The 22,500-nt window shown below is 40.7% G+C and overlaps 1 protein-coding gene and 3 pseudogenes across 2 annotated transcripts in view; 2 read left to right on the top strand and 2 right to left on the bottom strand.

Annotated features, from left to right (window-relative positions):
- Positions 1–11,450: 11,450 nt before the first annotated feature.
- Positions 11,451–13,929, top strand: LOC148734955 (uncharacterized). The gene is made up of 3 exons (XM_088755392.1): positions 11,451–12,346; positions 12,624–13,224; positions 13,736–13,929. The coding sequence occupies exons 1-3, from the start codon at positions 11,663–11,665 to the stop codon at positions 13,912–13,914; spliced, it is 1,464 nt and encodes a 487-aa protein (XP_088611518.1). The 5' UTR covers positions 11,451–11,662; the 3' UTR covers positions 13,915–13,929.
- A 3,298-nt stretch (positions 13,930–17,227) lies between these two features.
- Positions 17,228–19,878, bottom strand: LOC148734954 (uncharacterized; annotated as a pseudogene).
- An 853-nt stretch (positions 19,879–20,731) lies between these two features.
- LOC148734953 (uncharacterized) lies at positions 20,732–21,507 on the top strand (annotated as a pseudogene).
- Positions 21,508–21,792: 285 nt separating this feature from the next.
- The window catches only part of LOC148734952 (uncharacterized), a 1,522-nt pseudogene continuing 814 nt past the window's right edge, over positions 21,793–22,500 (bottom strand). The window contains exons 1-2 of the transcript XR_015998490.1: positions 22,316–22,500; positions 21,793–22,267 (exon numbers count right to left, since the gene is read on the bottom strand). The exon at positions 22,316–22,500 is cut by the window's right edge and continues 814 nt beyond it. The product of XR_015998490.1 is annotated as an uncharacterized LOC148734952 (transcript). The remainder of the gene's footprint in view (positions 22,268–22,315) is intronic.

Genomic DNA, 22,500 nt, shown 5'->3' with positions numbered 1-22,500 from the left:
AAAAGAAACCTATCAGATACCAATACTGGATGAAATTCTTCCCGAATTATCTCAAGTGCAAGTCTTCTCCACAGTTGACCTGCATTCACGTTATTGGCACTGCGTTCTAGACCACAAATCCAGCCTGCTCACTACATTCTCGACACCATTTGGAAGATACCGTTGGCGCCGACTGCCCTTTGGTTTGTCAGTCTCATCAGAAATTTTCCAGAAAAGAGTTAACCAAGCACTAGAAGACTTAAGTGGAGTGCTCACTATCGCAGACAACATCTTAGTGTACGGCGTTGGAAGCAATGTACTAGAAGCCACTGCCAGCCACAACAGAAACCTTGAAGCCCTGCTACAAAGATGCCGCGAGCGTGGCATTGCGCTCAACAGGGACAAGTTGAAGTTCAAACGAAAAGAAGTTCTGTTAATGGGACATGTACTCACTCCACATGGTGTTAAAATGGATCAAGATAAAGCCAAAGCTGTACGAGACATGCCCAATCCTGAAGATGTCGAAGGAATATAGAGAATTAACGGATTCGTTAACTATCTTGCAAAAATTCCTACCAGGCCTAGCCGATGTCATGGAACCCCTACAGTAGCTAACATGAAGAGATACTGAATGGCAGCAGACCGAAGAACAAGAGACAGCATTCGAAGAAGTAAAAAAGCTTATAACCAAGCCTTCCACTCTTAGCTACTACAACCCTAAGGAAGAGCTTGTTGTACAGTGCGATGCAAGTCAGAAGGGTCTTGGAGCTGCCCTGCTACAAAAGGGAAAACCTATTGCATATGCCAGCCGTGCCCTGACTGACACTGAGACAAGATACGCCCAGATAGAAAAGGAAATGTTGGGTGTAGTCTTCTCTCTTGAGAAATTTCATCAGTACACCTTTGGACGACCTGTCCAAGTAAGAAGCGACCACAAACCACTTCAGTCCATCTTCAAGAAGCCGTTATCATCCACACCTCGCTGCCTGCAAGGCATGATGATGAGGCTTCAGGAGTACAACATTGATGTTCACTATGAGTGCAGTGCAAAGATGTACATTGCTGATCTTCTCTCAAGAGCTTACCTTCCGGAAGTTGGTAGAGAAGACGTCAAAGAGTTCGAATTAGTGAACATGACCAAACTTCTGCCTGTCAGTGATCAGAAACTAAGGGAGATCCAGAGAGAAACCACCGCGGACCAAACCCCGCAGGTCGTGAAATCCTTGATCTTTAAGGGATGGCCAAATGACTAGAGCGATCTACCATCGCAAGCAACCCCCTACTACAGCCTAAGAGATGAGCTGACAGTATAAGATGGCGTAATTCTTAGAGGAGAAAGATTAGTAATTCCTGCCAGTTTATGAAAGCAAATGAGGAACAAACTTCACTCCTCACACATGGGAACAGAATCGTGCCTACGACGAGTGTGGGAATACATCTACTGGCCCGGAATGTCAGCAGAAATAAAGCAACTAGTATAAGCATGTGAAATCTGCTGAACCCATGACCCTATAGTCAACAAAAAGAAACCCTCATGCCACATGAAATACCGTCACACCCTTGGGAAAAGGTCGGCACTGATCTCTTTGAGTTCAAAAACAAGAGCTACTTAGTAACAGTAATTTCTGGGAAGTGGACAAGCTCCCTGACACCAAGGCAAGAACCATCATCTTGAAACTCAAGAACCACTTTGCCAGATACGGATGCCCAGACAAAGTTGGGTCGGATAACGGCCCTCAATTCTCCTGTAACGAATTTGCAACATTCACTCGTACCTGGGAATTCCAACACTGCACCATCAGCCCTGGAAACAGTAAGGCAAATGGGAAAGCCGAGTCTGCTGTGAAGACAGCAAAACGAATTCTCCGCAAAGCATTCGAAGCTGGCAATGACCCTTACCTAGCGATCCTGGACTACAGAAACACGCCTACACAGGGAATTGGGTCAAGTCTGGCTCAGCGCCTAATGGGTCTAAGAACGAAGACCCTACTTCCAAGAGTGAGTCAGCTTCTACAACTGCAAAGCACCAAGTCATCTGACAACCATGCGAAGCTTGTGGAGCATCAGCAGAAACAGAAGTGGTACTACAACCGCACCGCGAAAGACCTCAAACCGTTACAGAAGGGTGACACTGTGCGCATGAAACCGCTACGTCCTGGTGAGAAGTGACGCAAAGCACTGGTGATCAACAGAGATGACGAATGATCATACACCGTGGAGACTTTGGATGGTGGAGCATACAGTCGTACCCGTGTGCACTTTAGAAAGACTCAAGAATCACCACCGACAATTCAGCAGGACCGCAGATCACCACCGTCAAACAATCCAATGTCGCACAAGCATGCTGAAAGACCTGAAGCGCCAACCGCAAGCATCCCGCCACAGACCCCACCAGACAAATTAAGCAAACCCCAGCGATTCGAAGTCAATGAAGAGCCCCAGCCGGTGAGGCCTTCACGAACTCGAAGGCCTCCAGAACTTTTCAAAGACTATGTCTGCTATTAAGCATTGCATGCTGTCAAGCTTATACCCCCATTTTTCATTTAGCCTAAGATGAGATAGTTTTATTTTCTTCATTTTCCTTTTCAAAAGGGAAAGGCTGTTACAATATCTTATCAATAGTTCGTTATTTCATAAGTCACGTGACACTTGATTGTCATACAATGACTGCATGATTCTTCAGTGAGTGTATTGAGATCCTTACGTCATACTTTAGACGTGCTTGATCACGACAACCTAAAATAAAGCTTTGCTGTGTCTCATCAAGAACCGTTTCCTACGTCTCCCGATAGTAAACAAACAGCACGTGTTACAAACTGTACATCATATCAATACAGTAAGAGTAGAGGAGAATTTATTGCATGATACTTTTACACTTTGTTACATATATTATACAGTTAAGTTACAAGTTGGCACTGAACTTCGTGGAAAGTTCATATTTTAAATAAGTTCTTAGCTCCTTGATGAAACAAGTGTTAAAATAAAGGATTGATTGATGATTAACTGATTGATACTAATAACTTGAAAGAGTGTTCATTGTCCTATAGCTTTTTGCTTGAAGTGCTTTTGTAGATACACCATTAAAATTGACATTATAGACCATGCCCAGTGAGTGTTTTTAGTGATCCTGTACTAATTTGCAGCCACCTGTATTAAGCGACCAGTTCCATTAGTCCCAAGGGTGGCCGTCATATGCAGGTAATTGACTGTATAAAGAGAAGGTTTGCATAACTTTACAAAATATTTCATAAAACTTTGCACAAACGTAAAATGCCACTACCCTGTTTCCATATAAATTAATCCACACATCTATTGACTAATCAAATTGTGCAAAGTACTTCAATTACCTTTAAATTAACATAAGCTAAAATAATGGGAGATCAAGTTAAAAGTCCTTTTAGGTAAGACTAAATTACAGAATACCCAGCTACTTAATATGTATCATCACATGCTGCTCTCATTGTCCCACAGTGGTAATAATTGACGTAATCTACATACAAAATAATAACATGAATGGATGTGCATTGCTCATTCTAAAAGCTTGATGGGTGACTACAGCTATGTAATTTTTTTACTTCTGGTGTATATGACTATGGGAGCAGAAGTTTCACTACTCTTTTTACTGTCCACTTAAATTTGAGAGAGCAGAACTGCTAGAGCACTAGCGGTTACACCCAGTCTTAACTTGGATAATGCATCTAGTCTTCTTTGTCTCATTCTTGAAATCTTTTGAACCATTATAGACCCAATGGTAATTGTGAAATCCTTCCAAACCTCCTTAAGTGACTGCAAGGGTATTCTGTAATCAGTTATCCCCTATTGGGCTTGATAACTTTCAAAATATAACTCTCTCAAAGTAAATTAATGGATAATCCATTTTGAAATCACTGGTTATCCTTGCAATGTGATTGGCTCTCAGGCGCGCAATTTATTCACAAATTGCACTATCTTTGGCTTTAACTTGCATATTTTCCTCTGCCAATGAGAATGGGACAGTAAAACAAAACAACCAATCACATTTTAAGGTTTTTTAAACTAATCAATCATAGTACAGGCAAATGAAAGCTTTGGATAATAAATTATGTGATTTCAAAATGGATCTAATAAAGTGGCGATTGAACCTTGGGTCGTGCAAATTGATTTTGGTCTGCGATCATACTTGTGATTTCAAATCCAACTCACACCTTTCACTCGTTTGATTTTGAAATCACAGGTATGATTTCAGACCAAATTGCACTGCCCTCAGTTCAATTACCATTATTCATCATATTTGGTTCAGTTATTTAGCTAACAAACCCAAAATTAGATTAAGTTCCATTAGTGAACAGTTTAGACACGAAGGTGCACCATAAAAGGAGAGGTCCCTCAATTGCCTGGTAGACGAACAAAAGGAGCTAATAAGATGCTTACTTCCACCAGCATAGTGGCAATGATGTAACGTGCGAACCACCTACTTCGATTTCAAATTTACCGCCACAAATAAAGACAGTTTCCATTGGAGAAAGGAAAAACAAATCTCAGAAATTCTTGTATTGTGCTGAAACCATAAAACAATTTTGAGGAACCACCTGCTGTTCGCTGCTTTTGATTAGCTATAGCTCAAGCTGACTTGACTCTTAGAGTTCTACATCACAAGACGGTCGATTGACAAACGGTACAGAGGTACCTAAGGCACCTCTCCTTTTATGGTGCACCTTTGTGTTTAAGGGTGACTGGAAAAAAAAACTTCACTACAATTTTTTGGGAGCCCTTCGGGGTCCAGTTTTTAAAAGTTAGTAGGCCAGGCCAATTGTTTTCTTTGGAGCCCAGTTGGGAACAAAAGGTGCCCAACAGGTAACCAGAAAAACATTTTAGTTGCCTAATATCGGGTAACTGAGGCACGTCAGCCTACTGCATGAAGTACCATTTAGGCAGTAGCCTTGTTTTTATTCTAGTATTTAAAAATTGATAGTGCTTACATTACAACGTCGGATAAACAGGATTATCTCAAATATTTCACCTATAAAACCATTGAGAGACAGGCAACACAATAGGCGATTCTATAACGGACTGCTGAAAGAATTTGCTAAAAGAGGCAACGTGAAACAGCTGTATATTTTAAGGATTTTTGCTGGCCATTTCCATGGCGAAAATCGCTATTGTGGCCCTTGGCATGGAATGGCGTGTAAAAAGTAAGAAAAGTATGTCCCACCTTTACAAGTAATTAAGTGTTTCTACCTTAGTCTTATATTTGCAAAACCTTAAGATATCGATGCAAGAGAAACCTTTGGAAGTTCCCTCTTATTACTAACATTCTCATCACAGCCATCAGCTACATGAACAAGCGTACATAAAATTAATTAAGGTATTCAAGCTTACACAAATATGAATGATTCATAAGAGGATATATCAAAAAAATTCATGTGCAATATGGGTATTTAAAAACTAAAGATTGTTTTAGTTCTAAAGTTACTAAGCTACATAGGAAATTTTTATTACTTAAGATAATGAAATAATCAGAAAATAAGGGTGCTATTAGTAGTAAAGTAACTCACCCGCACTGAGACTATCACCAGCTTCCGCCATTTTCGAATTCTTTTGACGACATAACTATGGGCACCAGTCTAACCCGAGCACACCACTTGGCGGGACTATATATATCAATTAATTTGGTGTCATTTAGCAATTACTGCTATCAGTTAATTTCGACCTGGAGGACATGTTGGCAGATATATCTGCCATGACGCCGAACCTTGCATAAATCTGATCAGCAGACTCTCTGCTATTAGTCCCAAGCCTCTGTCGAATAAAAACAATCGCCACCTTGGATTTTTGTAGTTTGTTTCAGATTGGATGCGTTTTTACCGAATTTTTTCAAGTTTTCTCAAGTCGCTTTAGCACGGAAATTTCCCGGGAAAATTAGAGGTCTATGTAAATATGTCTGTGAATCATGTACACTATACAGTAGAAGAAGTGAGTGTTCCAGCATTCTCAAAGGTCATGCCTAGAAACAGATTTTTGGACATCTGGAACAATATTCATCTGTATGACAACACAAAAATCCCAAGGCCTGGAGACAGTAACTTTGACAAGCTTTTCAAGGTTAGGGAATTTATTGATGATTTGAAAACAAATTTTCAAATAAACTATGCCCCCCACCATGAGCAAGCTGTAGAGGCTATGATAAAATATAAAGCCCACACTTCCTTCAAGCAATACATACCCATGAAGCCCATAAAACGTGGCATCAAAATGTGGTGTAGGGCAGATAGCAACAGTGGATATTTGTGTGACTTTGATATCTACACTGCGAAGACACAACAACCAGTTCAACATGGACTTGGTTACTCAGTTGTCACTAAGTTATGTGAAACCACAAAAAGTCACTGTTATGCCATTTTTTGCGACAACTTTTTTACCTCATACAAATTGACTGAAGATTTGTATCAGAATGAAATACTGTGTTGTGGGACTTTGCAGTCAGGGCGTAAGGAATTTCCTCCACCTTTTTGACAAGGATCATATAAAGTCAATGAAGAGAGGTGATGTCTTGTGGCAAATAATAGGTCCAGCACTTGCAATTACCTGGATGGATAAGAAGGCAGTGCATGCCACAGGCACTTAGACACAAGCACCTTAGGAGAACCTTGCAGAGGTCAACTGGAAACCGAAAGATGGAATGATTCAACAAATTACCTGTCCCCAGCATATCTCATCCTACAACACATACATGGGTGGTGTAGACAAGAATGATCAAATGAAATCCTACTACACCATTCCTGTATCTGGAAAGAAATGGTGGAGTAGAATTTTGTTTGATCTTGTCGAGAGGAGTATTTTTAACAGTTTTAATTTGGAACAGGAGTCACCCAATCATGGAAAGCGAACCCTGAAATCCTTTCACATTGACTTAGTAAAGCAACTAATTGGTGACTTTTCCTCTCTAAGGAAACGTGTGAGACCCTCAGATGAGCCATTGTTGTTGCACAATGTAGAAAGGCACTTTCCTGAGTACCTTCCAACAAATGAAAGTGGGAAGAGAAAGGAAAGGAGGTGCAAAGTATCTTTTGATTCTGGTGTGAGGAAGATGACAAGTTACTTCTGCCTGGACTGTAATGTTGTCTTTGTGCTGCACCATATTTCTGCACCTTTCATCAATCATTTTGGCAAGACTCCAAAGCTCCTGACTCTTAACCACAGTTCTATTGTGCTACGTTGATCAAATTATGTCTATTTTTGCAATTACCAAAGAAATGGTGACTTGAAGGCCAAGTTTTAGTTTTGATGGATTGCATTACTTGTCACATGTTATGACTAGACTTGAAATCTGAACCTTGTAAATAATTGCTTCTATCAAGTTAACTTTTTAAAATATTAAACATAAACACAGCTTTGATTATGACTATGGCAAGCATTTTTCCCATGAAAGTTGGAGGCTCCATAACTATTCTAAGTTGAAAACACTTGACATAAATTCATACGTGACCAATTGGATTAGTAGTTTTTTACAGAACAGAAAACAAAGAGTTCTTGTTGATGCCATTGTTACGGATTATTTAAATATCAATAGGGGTGTCCCTCAGGGGACAGTTTTAGGCCCTATACTATTTTCTATTATGGTCAACGATATTAAGGCCATTCTACCAAATCAGAATTTACTTGTGAAATATGCTGATGATTTAACATTAAGTATTCCAGTAAAACTGCGAGCTAACAACAGCAATTCAGAAGCTGAAGAGGTCCGATCGATTATCGCATGAACATCTGCTAACCGTATGCAACTAAACTTCAAGAAAATGTGGGAGATGCCTCTTAGAGGCAAATCCACTAAGGCTTTACCTGCTCCTCTGCTTTCTATAGAGCATAAACTATGTCTGAAGTTGTTGGGTGTAACTTTTCAATCTGATCCGTGTAACTGGGATTTACATTTTGATAATATTATATCGAAAGCTAGTAGTCCTCTGTACATCTTACATGTTTGTAAATTATATGGACTGGTGCCGGATCATCTTCATCTTCCACCTATATTTACATATGCTGTGGAAGTATGGGGCTGCGCGTATTATCATAAGTATCTGAGTCGCATAGACAGGCTGTTCAAGAGAGCTTTTAAGCTTGGTTACTGTAAAGAGCTTTTTTGATTGAAAATATTATTACTCTAAAAGATAAGAAATTGTGGGCCAAGATCACCAACAGCGATTTTACAACAGCTTCATATGACCTTTTGCCACTAGAGCGACCCATGGTTACACAACATAAGAGGCGCCATAATTATATTTTCCCGCTTGTAAGAACTGAACGTTTCAAGAGGACTTTTGTTAATAGATGTTTGTTCTCTTATTAGCCAGTCAGTTAGTTATTTAGTTAGCTAATTAGTTTTATACTTGCTGAGTTCATATCATTGTAACTAAACACATTTGTTGTTTATGTTACAATGTGTATTACGTTACGCGTGATGCTTAAGACATGACCTCGCTTTGGGGAATAAAGTTATCTTAATCGGCAATTTTAAAAACACGTGTGGACTCACACTGAAGCTCTCTTCTTGCTTCGTTCTTATCAACAATATCTCTCCAATATTGTTACATGGTGGCAGCGATACCGAGTTAACGTTCAACAGTGACTACTGCTGTCGTCGTTCTCTCGTCGAACCCTCAAGAACCTCGCTCTCCTTCGAACATTGTTTACTGCCTCACTCAAGGAGTCTATTTCTCATCATGTACTCTCTGGAAACTGCCGATACTATTCCCATCTGTGTGAAACTCCCTGCAGTTCATACACCTCCGTCTCCTAGTCTGGAATGACATGCTTAACTCCGAAGCCGCTGCTGCTCCCACTGCTCAAGCTCCAGAAAATCCCAGTGTTCGGCGACCGCAAATTGCCCCACCAAAATCACTGGAAGTTGTGGAAACAACGATAGTTAAACTACTGTCTCCTTGCCGGTCTAAATGACCAAAGTGAAGATTACAAGTGTGCCATGCTACTGCACTGCATTGGCAATGAAGCCATGCGACTCTTCAACAGAATGAAATTCGGTGAAGGTGAAGATAGCACCAAGATGGCTGACATTCTAATGAAATATGATCAGCACTTTTTCGGTCAAAAACAAGAATTCTTCGAGCGCTTCCAATTTAATCGCCGAAATCAAGAATTTGGTGAGTCTATTGATGAGGATATCTCTGTATTATGTAACATGGCCAAAACCTGTGGCTTCTGCGATTGCAGGTGTGAACTCTTGCTCATGGATCCTCTTCTCTTAGGCATCTCAGATGACAAGACTCGTGAGGAACTCCTCTCAACACTGAGCAAAACCATCAAAATTTGTTGTGCAAAAGAGACTGCCTCTCTTCACGTGAAAGCTTTCAAGAGTGAGGAGATTAATCAGGTGATCAATAAATCTAAGAAGAAAAAGCCTGGTGACGACAAACACAAACCTAAAGGAAAATCTGGAGATCATGGAAAAGAAAAGCACAGAGTAAAAGACAATTCCGGTAAAGGAAAATCTGGAGAAACTAGTGATATGCATGCTACTAAAGGAAAGTGTCTTTTCTGCACCCAAGTTCACCTCATTAGGAAGGAACTAAGCCCAGCGTGGGGAAAGACCAGCATGGCCTGTGGTGGCAAAAACCACTTTTAAATGTCATTAAAGTGTAAGCACCACAGCCTCCACTCTGTGGGTGAAGACTACTCTACTGACTCCTCTGAAAGCAGCAGTGAAACCATTAGTGGAATTTCGACTGATCAGGATCAATTCATCAACGCAGTCCAACCTGGCAACCAACTAATCTTCTGTGAAATGGAAGTTAACAAAAAGCCGGTGACTCTGCAAATTGACTGTGGCTCTACTGTATGTATTCTGCCCAAGCGCTACGTTGAAAATGCCCAAATTCGCCCTGAAAAGATGAACCTTCAGATGTGGAACAGAACCTCTTTGCAAGCCCTCGGCAAATGCAAACTAAAAGTTATGAATCCGACCACAAAGCAAAACTTCAAAGTGGACTTTGTCATTGTTGACAAGGAACTCACCCCTTTACTAAGTGGAAAAGTGGCACATAAATTTAATCTCATCACAGTGCACTATAACAAGTTCAAGGTCATAAATGCAGTTTCGTCACCTGAACATGACTATGTCCAACTCTTTCCTGACACCTTCAAGGAAACACCTGAAGGTACACCTCACAATTGCTGAAGGTGCCTCCCCGATGATTCGAAGTGCGCGCACCCTGCCTGAGTCACGTAAAAATCTAGTCAAAGCCGAACTCCAGCGCCTTGTGGACACTGGTATGATTGTGCCTGTGAATGAACCCACCGATTGGGTGAGTCAAATGTCTGTCGCTGAGAAAAAGTCCGGTGTCAGAATCTGCATAGACCCCCGCCCTCTCAAACAAGCCCTCAAACGAGAACACTACAAGCTACCTGTCCTTGAGGACATCCTTCCAGAACTATCTCAAGCGTGCAAGATCTGTCTGCGACCTAAAAGCAGGCTATCTGCACTGCGAACTTGACCACCCTTTGAGTCTGCTGACCACGTTTGTAGCTCCATTTGGACACTATTGCTATTGCCGTCTCCCCTTCGGCCTCACAGTTAGCAGCGAGATCCTCCAGAAAGGGCTCCACCAGGCACTGGAGGGTCTCCAGGGGGTCTGCTGCATTGCTGACGATGTACTCATCTGGGGCCACACAGATGATGAACATGATGAGCGGGTACATTTCTTTCTACAACGCTGCTATGAGATCGGAATTGCTCTCAACAAAGACAAGTGATGGTTTGGTTTACAGGAAATTCCGTTCATGGCCCACGTGGTAAGCAGAAATGGTCTTAAGCCTGACCCCACCAAGATTGAAGCAATAGTCAAGATGAAGCCGCCTACAGACAAGGCGGGTATTGAACGACCCAGAGGGACTGTTGACTACCTCTTAAGACTCATCCCTAAATTCTCTGATGTCATGTGTCCCATCAATGATCTGACCCACCCCAATGTTGAGTGGACCTGGGACTCTGTTCATGACAAAGCTTTTGAAGAAATCAAAAGCCTCCTAACACAAGCTCCTGTGCTGGCCTACTTTGACTGGACTAAACAACTGTAAATTCAGTGTGATGCCAGTGGGCAAGTCCTAGGTGCAGCACTCCTACAAGAAGGACGACCTTTAGCATATGGCAGCAGAGCTCTCAGTGATACCGAAACAAGGTACGCAACAATCGAGGAGATGCTCGCCATTGTATTCACTCTCAAGAAGTGGCACCAGTACACCTATGGTCGTCATGTAATCATCCACTCTGACCACAAACCATTAGAGAGCATCACAAAGAAACCCCTTGAAAGAGCCCCCAAGCGCCATCAAGGCATGTTGGTACGCGCTCTGCCCTATAACATCGATGTCAGTATCAGAATGGCAAAGAAATGTTCCTGGCCAACACCTTGAGTCGGGCATACCTTTATGGCAAGTCGGACAGCACAAAAGTATAGTGAAAAGAGGTTTACATGACGAGTTACAAATATCATAGTACGAGTTTAAAATTTCACTGGACGAGCTACAGTTTTACTGGATGAGATACAGTTTTTGTACTTCCAGAAAAAAGATTGCTCTACCAGAATAACTTTTTTATGCACGAGAAAAAAATTATAATGCGAGAAAAATTCTGATGGACGAGAAAAACTTTACTGGACGAGAATATCGATTGATTATCGATTAGTTTCGAAACATGGTCAGCGGTATTGATACTTTGTCATGCACATTAACAATCATTGTTAACATGGCGGATCAGAATGTTGCTGATGTACAGTCGTTATTAAAGACTGTCCAAGATCTTTCTGAAAGACTTATTCCTCGTAATCAAGCCATTAATAATGAAGTATCAAGGACCTTCAATAGAAGCGGTACAAGGAACGTAAACACAACTAGTACACCATCAACAAGTTCAACAGTTCAGACTAGCAACAATGCCGCTCAGTTTTCACGATTCCGGCGCCTTCAAATCAGTCGAAGAATTGGTCAAAGTTTGACATCTAGGCACCAGAATAGTCCAGCAAACATACCGTTTCTCTGTGATGTGACTCTTCTTAGTGGCCCCCATGATTCCATCATCCCAAGACAAAGCACTAAACTGTTCTTAACAGAACATGGCCACGTGATCACAGCTATCTGTTTTCACAAGGGGATGTCAGAAATACAAGTCGAGACTACTATACATGAGGCTTTTGGAGATCTAATTCCTCCTTTGGAAGATATTGAGATCCTGCACTCAGTTCACCATTCTCTGGTAAAACCTGTCCTAGGTCGCAGTAATCAAGGTCTTGATGGCAAAATTATTCATAGATTATTTAAATCCAAGAACAAGCCCATTTATGTCAGACCAAGTGAAGTCCTTATTCCCGAAATTGCACAGGTATGGTATTTATACATTCAAAATAAGTAAAATTATTTGTAATGTATTGTTCATTTGGGATTGACCCATGGGCAAAATGTGTTAAATACCTTAAAAAACTTAAATAATTGGCCTTTGCTATTGCAATCATACCTGAATCAACTGGATCTGCATATGCTGGTTTTATGCTTTAAATTCAACTCTATCTCTTGATAAACACTGAGAAACATGGTTTTCTATGGGAGGCCATATCATTCAAAAGTGGTATGAAATCACGATTGATGATTGAGATTATCAGTTACAACAGGCCATATCTGATCAGGCAACCCAGTCAGGGCGCACCATGCAATCACAGCAGGCCATACCTGATCAGGCAACCCAGTCAGGACACACCATGCAATCACAGCAGGCCATACCTGATCAGGCAACCCAGTCAGGGCACACCATGCAGTCACAGCAGGCCATACCTGATCAGGCAACCCAGTCAGGGCACACCATGCAGTCACAGCAGGCCATACCTGATCAGGCAACCCAGTCAGGGCACACCATGCAGTCACAGCAGGCCATACCTGATCAGGCAACCCAGTCAGGGCGCACCATGCAATCACAGCAGGCCATACCTGATCAGGCAACCCAGTCAGGGCACACCATGCAATCACAGCAGGCCATACCTGATCAGGCAACCCAGTCAGGGCACACCATGCAGTCACAGCAGGCCATACCTGATCAGGCAACCCAGTCAGGGCACACCATGCAGTCACAGCAGGCCATACCTGATCAGGCAACCCAGTCAGGGCACACCATCCAGTTACTACAGGCCATGCCTGATCAGGCAATTCAGTCAGATCACACCATCCAACTGCAAGAAGCCCAAGTCATTGAGCCAATTCATAACCCAGGTAACCTTTGCCATAAAATACATATAAAATACAGCTTTGGTGTGGTATAATCTATCTTTCTCAATGCTATAGTCTGTAGTGTCATATATGTAGTTGTTTAGTGTTATTCTACTCTAATTATTTGGGTTAAATTTATCATGATTGTATATTTATGGTAGTTTACTCCATTTTAGTACAGATTTGTTGATTCTGTCCCTGCAAAATATTTTTTGTCAACTTTTTTAAGTCAAATAATGAGTTGCTCAGTAGAAATGCCCAAAAAAATTGGGGTTCACTGAAAGCTTTGTTGCGTGGCGTGACATTGCACTATGAATAACTTGCACAGCGAGGGTGCCCAGAAACAGTTAAGAGTAGCAATCGATTCATTTCTGGCTTCATTTACTTTTTCCCTCTTAACTCATCAGCTTTCTTACAATTTTAAAATTAAAGTGAGTTATTAACTTTTCATAGATCCAATTCATTGCTTCATGCTTTATGCTTTCTTGGCTGTAATTTATTGTTTTATCTGCAGATGATGGTGTTGAATTTCTTCCCATGCTTTATGATGGTAATGATGCACCAACAAAGTCCATCACTGTTCATCGAAGTACCATGAGGAAAAACCTCATCAAAACCTTATCAAGCGCGAGGAGGTTAGCATTCGTAAGAACAGAAACTGGCAAATGTTGCATATTCCCCACTTTAAACTAGTAGTGGTAAAAGGAATTTTTATTTTAGATCAGTGGATATTTGGAATCCACACACGTTCTTAAACATCGCCTAAGTAATAACATATGTGAAAAGCTCCATCGGAAAAAATCAATAATGTATGTAGGTATGTATGTATGTATGTAAAATTTGGAGGTGATTATTCAAACGCGTAAAGCCTGTAAGTTTGTTTACCCTTAAAGTCTTGTGTACGGCTCTGTTTTGATCAAATAACTAACAGGAACAGGTGTCTCAATTTCCCAGAGTTGCCTACTGAAGTTGAGGCACCATTCCCTTCTCCATATTAAACCCAGTAACAGGCAATAGAAGCAAGGAAAGATACATACCATGTCGTGAAACATTACTATTAGTGTTAGCAGTCTGAGGAGCATTTTCATTATTTGCTGCTCTAACTGAAGAAGTACAGTGGTCTTATTTTCTAGGAGTTGCAAAATTTGCCCTCGCTTGTTGCCCGGGCCAAAATGAATTAAATAGTGGTAAAATCTTGCGAAATGCAAGTTATGTACATAAAATTATTGGCTTCTGTGAACCGGCAATGAAATGCGGACTACAAACCAGTTTAAGAAACCTCTAATAACCGCTACTACATCTGTAAGGGGGGTGACTCTTACGGCTTGGTTTCTTACGTCACCACGGCTGTCTTGAGAAAATTCGTTCACCAATCACGTTACATCTTCACTCTTTTGCGAAGAAGCATTGGCCCTCACGTTATTACTTTATTACAGCTGATATCTTCGCTGTCTTGAGGAAAAGGGTTCAGCCATTACGTTATTACGTTACTAAGGCTAATACCTTCACTTTCTTGCGAAAAAAGGTTCGACCATTACGTAATTACGTGTTATACCTTCGCTTTCTTGCCAAAAAAGGTTTGGCCATTACCTCATCACGGTATTACGGCTGATATATTCACTGTCTTGCGAAAAAGGGTTCATTCATTACGTTATTACGGCTGATATCTTCGCTGTCTTGAGGAAAAGGGCTCGGCCATTACGTTATTACGGCTGATACCTTCGCTTTCTTGCGAAAAATGGTTCGGCCATTACGTTATTACGTTATTACGGCTGATACCTTCGCTTTCTTGCCAAAAAAGGTTCCGCCATTACCTTATTACGGTATTACAGCTGATATCTTCGCTGTCTTGCGAAAAAGGGTTCATCCATTGTGTATTACGCTATTACGGCTGATATCTTCGTTGTCTTGAGGAAAAGGGTTCAGCCATTACGTTATTACGTTATTACGGAATACCTTCGCTTTCTTGCCAAAAAAGGTTTGGCCATTACCTTATTACGGTATTACGGCTGATATCTTCGCTGCCTTGCAAAAAAGGGTTCATCCATTACGTTATTACGTTATTACGGCTGATATCGTTGCTCGACTTCCCTTAAATGATCATGAACTTTGTTATTACGCTATTCAAGCGTAATAAAAAAAAAGAGGTGAAATGGCAAACCTATTTTGTGCATAGTATAGAAGGCGGTGGGATTGTCTGGGATTATTCATCATCTACAAAAATAAATAGGGGAAAAAATTTTAAAAAAAGATACAAGAAAAAGAAGAAAAAGCAAAAATGTATACTCACGGATAGTTCAGAGCGATAAAAAAATTCGGGTGAGTTCAATCAGTTCCCTTTAACATATACGTTAAATAAGACAGTAGTGCCAGTAAGTAGTTTACGAGACTTTTTTCACGCCGAGTCATGATTGACAGGACAAACAATTGCTGTCAATCATGCAAAGGACGCCATAAAATATCGTGAATAATATTCTACAGTCAAAAAGATTACAATTTTATTGGATATATACCCACGCCGCATCCTCACGTGGGGACGCCATAACTTTCCTACATAACTAGCAGAGTTTCTAGCATCAGTACAGATGTTGATTCCTCCTGCTAGAAGCTAGAAGAAACCAGAAGAACAGCAAGAAGTTAAAATCATGGACAACAATAGAGTTCTAAAGCCGTTACGTCACGTTACCATGGGAGCAGAGTTTTTTGTTCTAAACAAACATGCTCAGAGCCAAAATGGTGTCGCTTTCAATCGCTGCACTGATTTCTTTCTTCGCTGAAGAAAAGAGGTCAATCGAACGAGGAGAGAATCATTACAGATCTGAACACATTGAGTCATTTTCTTACCATCAAGGTGTTTTACGCGGTGAGGTTCAAGCAAGTATGAAGAAAAAGGTCTATCGAGTCACGGTGAGTTTAGAGCCACCAATCGCATTAAGAAGCCTAAGGAATATTTTTAAATATCTTTTAAGTACCTTCTTGTTATCTACTCCCCCAATTTAGAAATATATATTTTCGATCTTGTCGATTTCCCTCATCAAAAAAGCCAGGCTGAGGCTTAAATTGTACAGATTATGATTCATATGAAATAGTGTTACTAAGACATTTATGAGTTCACCTTGTTTGAACTTTTATCTTAATTACCACTTAGATTTACCTGGATGACCACTTCAACATAAAATCCACGGAGTGTGAATGCCCAAAGGGAAAATTCAAATGCAGTCACGTGGCTGCTCTTTTTATAAACGGGATTCACAACTTAAGCCGCACAGATATTGAATGTCAGTGGAGGAAAAAGAAGTCTAATACCTCCCTGTCTTTACAGGCAGTCAAAGAACTGTTCCCTCTGCCAAAGAATTATGTGGCAATTACTCGATCTCCCAACACAGAAGATTGTCAGGCACTATATGCAAGCTTAAGGTGGCTCAATAGGGTTATGCAAGATCACGAAGTGCGCGCCAGTGACATTAATCAAAAGTTAATTTTTCTCGTTGTTTTTGCTATCTTTCAAATCAAAGCTACTGAAACATAAAAAACAAGGACCTAAATTTGCTGTACAACAGTCACCTCTGAAGTCAAGGCTTTTAGTCCCAAATTAAAACTACTCAAATATCGCCATTTTTTGACGTCTGTTTGACTTTGATTTCAATTTTCTTCAATTTCCTTCGGTAAAATTTTTTATTATTCTCCGACCGGGTAGAGTCTGACAAGATGAAACTTTTAAAATCGAAAAAAATAGGGGTTGTCAAGGTAGTTTTTTCGCTTTTAACATTTTTGTTGTTTTTTGGCGGAGCGAAAAACTTGTCTTACAAATTTTCCTGATAAATTCACAGCAAGGAAAGCTAAAACGGTATAACATCTCTGCCAAATTTTAAGGAATTTCACCGAAGGAAATACGAGAAATCAGAGGGGGAACTTTCTATTTTCTCACCTCAATGACTATCACGTCATCAGAATAGGAACTCGCCAAGATCGCTATTTGAGCATGTGCGAACTTTCAAACCACGCAGTTTTGTCGAGGATGAATGTGTAAACACGGGCGGTCATTATCTTTGACGTTTTTGTACAAACTGCTTTTGACCTGAAAGTCAGTTGAGAACATACCTTAATTTACTATCCCGCAGAATCCTTGGAAATCTCTTCGAAGTGTTTCAAAATTGCGGAGACTATTCTCGTCGTGTTTGTGACCCTTGGAAGCGATGAGCGACTGGACAATGGCCGTCTCGTCAAAATACACACAAGACCTTTCCATCCAAATCGTTGGTACAAATTATTTAAATACTCATATCTTAGGCCACTGCCAGCAATTTTTTTGGCAATGCTTTGCTTTATTGGGCTATCCACATGACCTGGGTTGTACAGCTTTCCTCGAAAAGACAAGAGTCTCTGATGATGGTTGTCAAGATATTTCAGGTCTTCGGCGGCGTCCTTGACAGAGACTACAGAACTTCTGTTCACCAGCATTTCATCAGACAAAGCCAACCTAGGCGAAAGCAAGATTCTTCGAAGAGCGATCACGTCCTCTAGGGCACCATGGGCATCAAAGGTGGTTTGAAATAAATGTTCGTAAACAGAACTCCGCCCAGGCTTTGGAAATTTACCTTCTGCGTTTTGGATGGAAGAGTGCTTACTTTTGATGAGTGATTTCATCAGTGTCAGAGTGTCTGCAAACCGGATGGAACTGATGGAACTGAGCTCTGCGATAAAATTTTCGCCACCGTTTCGAAGAACTATTGGAATATCAAATGTGGCGGCATTGCGTCCAGCCAAGATTGTGCAAACAGATTTTGTGGATCATGTTGAAGCTGAATCTACGCTGGCCCTCAAAAAAGTTAGAAACTGCCTAAGTACTTGTGATAACTCAAAGGCTTCTACTAGTCGATTATCTTTGAAAAGTCGGCGGATTCCATTGACAGCTTTAACTGTAAGTTTGTTGACCTTTGACGCATGAGAATCTATGTCTCTGGTTGGTAGAATATAGTATGAGAATTGTTTACCTGACCTATCCATGGCAGCGAGCTGACATACTTCTGCTGATTTTCCCATTGAATTTGTCTCGATGTCAAATAAAACAAAGTGATAAAATTTACTGTCATCAAATTTTTCCTTTTGAGCTGTGGGTCTCGAAGTGTATTTCGGAACTGCATTTTCGTACTGTTCTTGTTGTTGTTTCCTGACAGCAGCGGTTATATCATAAAGATCGGTGATTGAAAGTTCAGAATTGTTCAACTCCAATGTTGTCGTAGAAGAGTTTAGGTTCAGGCCAATACCACTTTCATACATGGTACCTTCTTTGCCCTCGTTTTTCGAGGTTTCTGAAATCTGGTGTTTGTGTAATTGTGATCGACGTCGCTTGAATGCAAATGTTGATTTCTTTTATTTGTCCTTCAAACTTTTCATGTCCATTTTCGTATTATGGTCTACACAGAAAAGACCTGGCTCTATGTTAAGTGACGCTAGAGTTTGAGGAATGTACCTGTAACCTAAATTTACTTGAGAGACACTGCAGGACACTCGATAATCATTGCTTTCACTTCCCCCGTAAAAGCGAATTTTGGGGTTCTTCAAGCCCACCACACTGTTCAGAGACTCGTTACGTTGAGAATTTGCTGCAGGTGCAAGTTTGTTTCTAACAATATCTGTGCTATATTCATCAAAGAGAGATTTCAGGGCTGATTGAAGGCTATCTCCTTGGAGGTCTTTGCAATAGGGAAGATCTCTGTGACAATAATGAGAAGGGTCTTTCTTGTATCGACACCATGTTTCTCTACAACCAGTATGGTCACCAAATGCATGAGGCACAATGCTTTGAATTGCAGATTTCATGTTTGTAGCATCCCCCTTATTTTGTGCAATACAGTATGTAAAGGATTTGACAAGGTAATTGATGACTTTCTGTGACAACACTGAACTGTTGGGGAACTTACTTCGTGGCTCAAGTTCTATAGGTGTGTTGTAAGGGATCTTTTTATGTGAACTGTATCACTCCATTTTTCCACACCATAGGGTACCTTTTGCTTTAGGTGAGATTCAGCCATTGAATCATTATCCCCGGTGTAAATTGAAAATTTGACATTTGATTTAGTTACCTTATTGAAAAGTTCAACTGCAGCTAAAGGCTCCATTGACTTTGAAGAGCCTGAATGATTTTTTCTACAGTCATGGTCATTTGGTTGTTTTCCTGCCTTTTTAGCTTCATCACAGGAGTGGCACATTTTATTTTTTGTTGTGTAGTCAAGGACCTTACCAGTTTAAAGGCCCATGACTGCAGCATGTCCGGTCTTAGAGTTGAAACCTCAACCCCGTTTCTGCCACCCCATGTCGTAAGAACAGGCAATAGGTACCAAATTGTTCTGGTCAGGCTCATTACCATTTTCAGTTGCCTTCTCTCGTTCAAGGTTTAGGAATTGCTGGCAACTATTTTTTGCTACTAGCTCTATTGCCTTTCCAGCTTCCCTTTCCCAATTTTTAAAAGTTGATGAGTTCAGTGCAGGCACATTGAGGATTGAAAGTAAATTGTTTAAATGGGTGTTGCCCACTCCTGTGTGTAAACAGCCAAGGGCAGCTCTCGTGTTCACATCAAAGGTCAATGGACCGCGTGCACCAGATCTGTGCTCTTTTGATGTTTTAATGGTGTTTTGCGCATTGCATTGGCTGCATATAACAGTAAACGTGCTTTCCAAGCCACTGTGCTGTTCTTCAATAACATTGCCAAGAGACAAAGGGCCTAGAAATATTGTAAAATACACTGTAAACTAACAGGGAAAAAAGACTCCACAATATTTGTCATGTTCTTTTATATGATAATGGAGTAATATATGCTATAGTGCAGTTAAAAATAGTGAGAATTTACCGTAATGACAAAATAAGCATTCCTTCAGACCATCTGTAAGGGTTTCTAAGTCCACCAGTCTGGATCCTTGTGGTAGGTTCGCCTTCCTCTTAGAATTATTCTGCTGATGGGAATCAGGGTTGGAGTGAACAGAACAGGTAGGCCAATAGTTAGGACAAGCTTGACAGGAAAATCTTACCAAAAATTAAGACTTCGGAATAAAGAAAAACATACTGACCTCACGTGCTCGTGTCATTAGTTTTACTGGGGGTTTGTTTTCCTTGGATATGTTATCATACTGGAGCTTCCTTTTGGCATTCCACGTTTTGAACCCTCCGTGTAACCTTTTTATTTGTTTCTTTTCTGGTTTCGATCGCTTCCCCTTTCCAAAAGCGACCTAACGCACTACAGATGTTGTGTAGGCGTTGTGTAAACTTCTGGTCTTTCACTGTCAATATTGTGCTCATTACTGGAAAGTATCGATGCCGTTTCACTCTCATCAAGTAAACTTCACGATTATGTGACAAAAATTGTGCACTCGCGTGAAGCCGCCATGTTTGTTTACATATTTGATGCCATTTAAAAGCTCGCGCCATTTTCATACCCATTCTTCGCCTGGCCAAAAAACCCTATTGAGCCACCTTACAGGCATATGGGAGGTTCACTCGTCTTTGCTGGCTCATGAACCCAGAGCCTGCTCCCAAAGCCAAATTGCCTGTGCCAGCAATTGAGGAAATCATCTACTCAGAGGAGTTCATCCAAACAAGAGGTGCACAGCAACAATTGGACTGTTTGGTTCAGAAAGCCAAACTCACAGAAGCAGATATCCTGTTAGTCAGTCAGATAACTGTGGGCCAATGAGACAACCCAGCCTGGCATCTTGCAAGAAGGGGACGGCTTACAGCAGGCAATTTTGGATCCGTTCTGCATGCCAAAAGAGTGACTCCTTCACTTCTCAAACGGCTCCTTGGAGAGTATGACATATCAAGAGTTAAGGCAGTACAATGGGGGATAAACAACGAGGCAGAAGCAATTAAGGCATTTACCAATTTAACTGCAAAAACTGTACAGGAAACTGGGATATGGCTGGATGGCTCTGGGATTCTTGGTGCTTGCCCAGATGGAATTGTGGATGAAGACTCTGTTTTGGAGGTCAAGTGTTCCTACACCGAAAGGAATATGACAATGGAAGAGGCAGTGAATACCTCCCCCAATTTCTGCTTGAAAAAAACTGAAAGTGGTCAGTATGCTTTAAAGGAAGAACATGCATACTGGCATCAGGTCCAAGGGGAGATACATTTTGCTCCAAGGAAGTTTTGCTATTTTGTTGTGTGGACATCTAAAGATGTAGTTGTTTTGAAAATAGCAAGGATGAAGGCTGGAGTGGAAACATTTCTAAGCTAACTCAGTTTTATTTTGAACACCTCTTCCCAATGGTTGTAGAGGGACGATTATAGGTTTTCAGATCTATCACTGCATGTAATAAAAATAAGAAATAATAATTTTCAGGAATCATTAGGAGCCCTTTGGTGTTTAGTCTTCACTGATGACATGTTGTTGTGGAATTTCTTGAGATAGGGAGGCCTTTCAGATGGAGGGTATTGGGAGCTCAGGTTTACTTTTAAGTTCACTCTAGTAACTTTAGGAAATTAACACAGATCTTCAAATCCCAACAGGGCTCTCCTGGTTTACTCAAACTAACTTTAGAAACCTCTGCTTGAAATATTTGCACATATGTTACAGTTTTTGCACTTCATTGTTATACAGTTGAGCTGTACTGCTCTGCTGTAGTGAACTGCTGTTGGGCTGAAATTATACATGCATCCATAAATTCAACAATAACAGCAGATTTGCTTTTTGAATCAAACAAACAGATCGGCATGTATTTTACAAAGTATTCAATTTTCCTTATATGAAAAATAATTAGTTCATTAATCAAATTCATATCCTTCACTGCCCTCTTTGATCAGTGGAAACTGCAGATTAACAAGTGAAGCACAGAGTTGAAATATGATATCTGCATGACAGCGTAAATATGAGGGAATAAAAGTTAAAATCTTGAAATCTTTGAGCCTAGCATTTGCCCTCTCAACATGAATTCTGCATTTTGCTATAACTTTTGTTGCCCTTGCTTCACTGTCAGTGAATGTACCATTGTTTAAAAAGGTGGTATATTTACTGAAACACCATTTGGTACAAGATCCTGTATAACAAAACCTTTGTCTGCTAAGACCATATCTCCAGCAAGATCCTGTATAACAAAACCTTTGTCTGCTAAGACCATATCTCCAGCAGTAAGGTGATTTAAAAATCCTGATTTCTGCACAATTGCCCTGTCAGATATTGACCCTGGATAAAGTTTGCTGACATAAGTAATAACACCATTTGGCGCTACACCCACAATAACCTTGAAGGAATGCATTCCCCTATAATTTGAATACATAGAATTC

The sequence above is a fragment of the Stylophora pistillata genome, chromosome 3 (genome assembly GCF_964205215.1).
Source record: "Stylophora pistillata chromosome 3, jaStyPist1.2, whole genome shotgun sequence".
Lineage (NCBI taxonomy): Eukaryota > Metazoa > Cnidaria > Anthozoa > Scleractinia > Pocilloporidae > Stylophora > Stylophora pistillata.
The sequence above is the reverse complement of the archived record's forward strand: the minus strand, read 5'-3'. Positions and strand labels throughout refer to the sequence as shown.

Excerpts from the sequence above, each read along its gene's own strand:
- LOC148734955 (XM_088755392.1), top strand. The coding sequence starts at position 11,663 with ATGGTCAGCGGTATTGATACTTTGTCATGCACATTAACAATCATTGTT. Across the intron at positions 12,347-12,623 it reads TTATTCCCGAAATTGCACAG|TTACAACAGGCCATATCTGA; the intron begins GTATGGTATTTA and ends TGAGATTATCAG. Across the intron at positions 13,225-13,735 it reads TGAGCCAATTCATAACCCAG|ATGATGGTGTTGAATTTCTT; the intron begins GTAACCTTTGCC and ends TTTTATCTGCAG.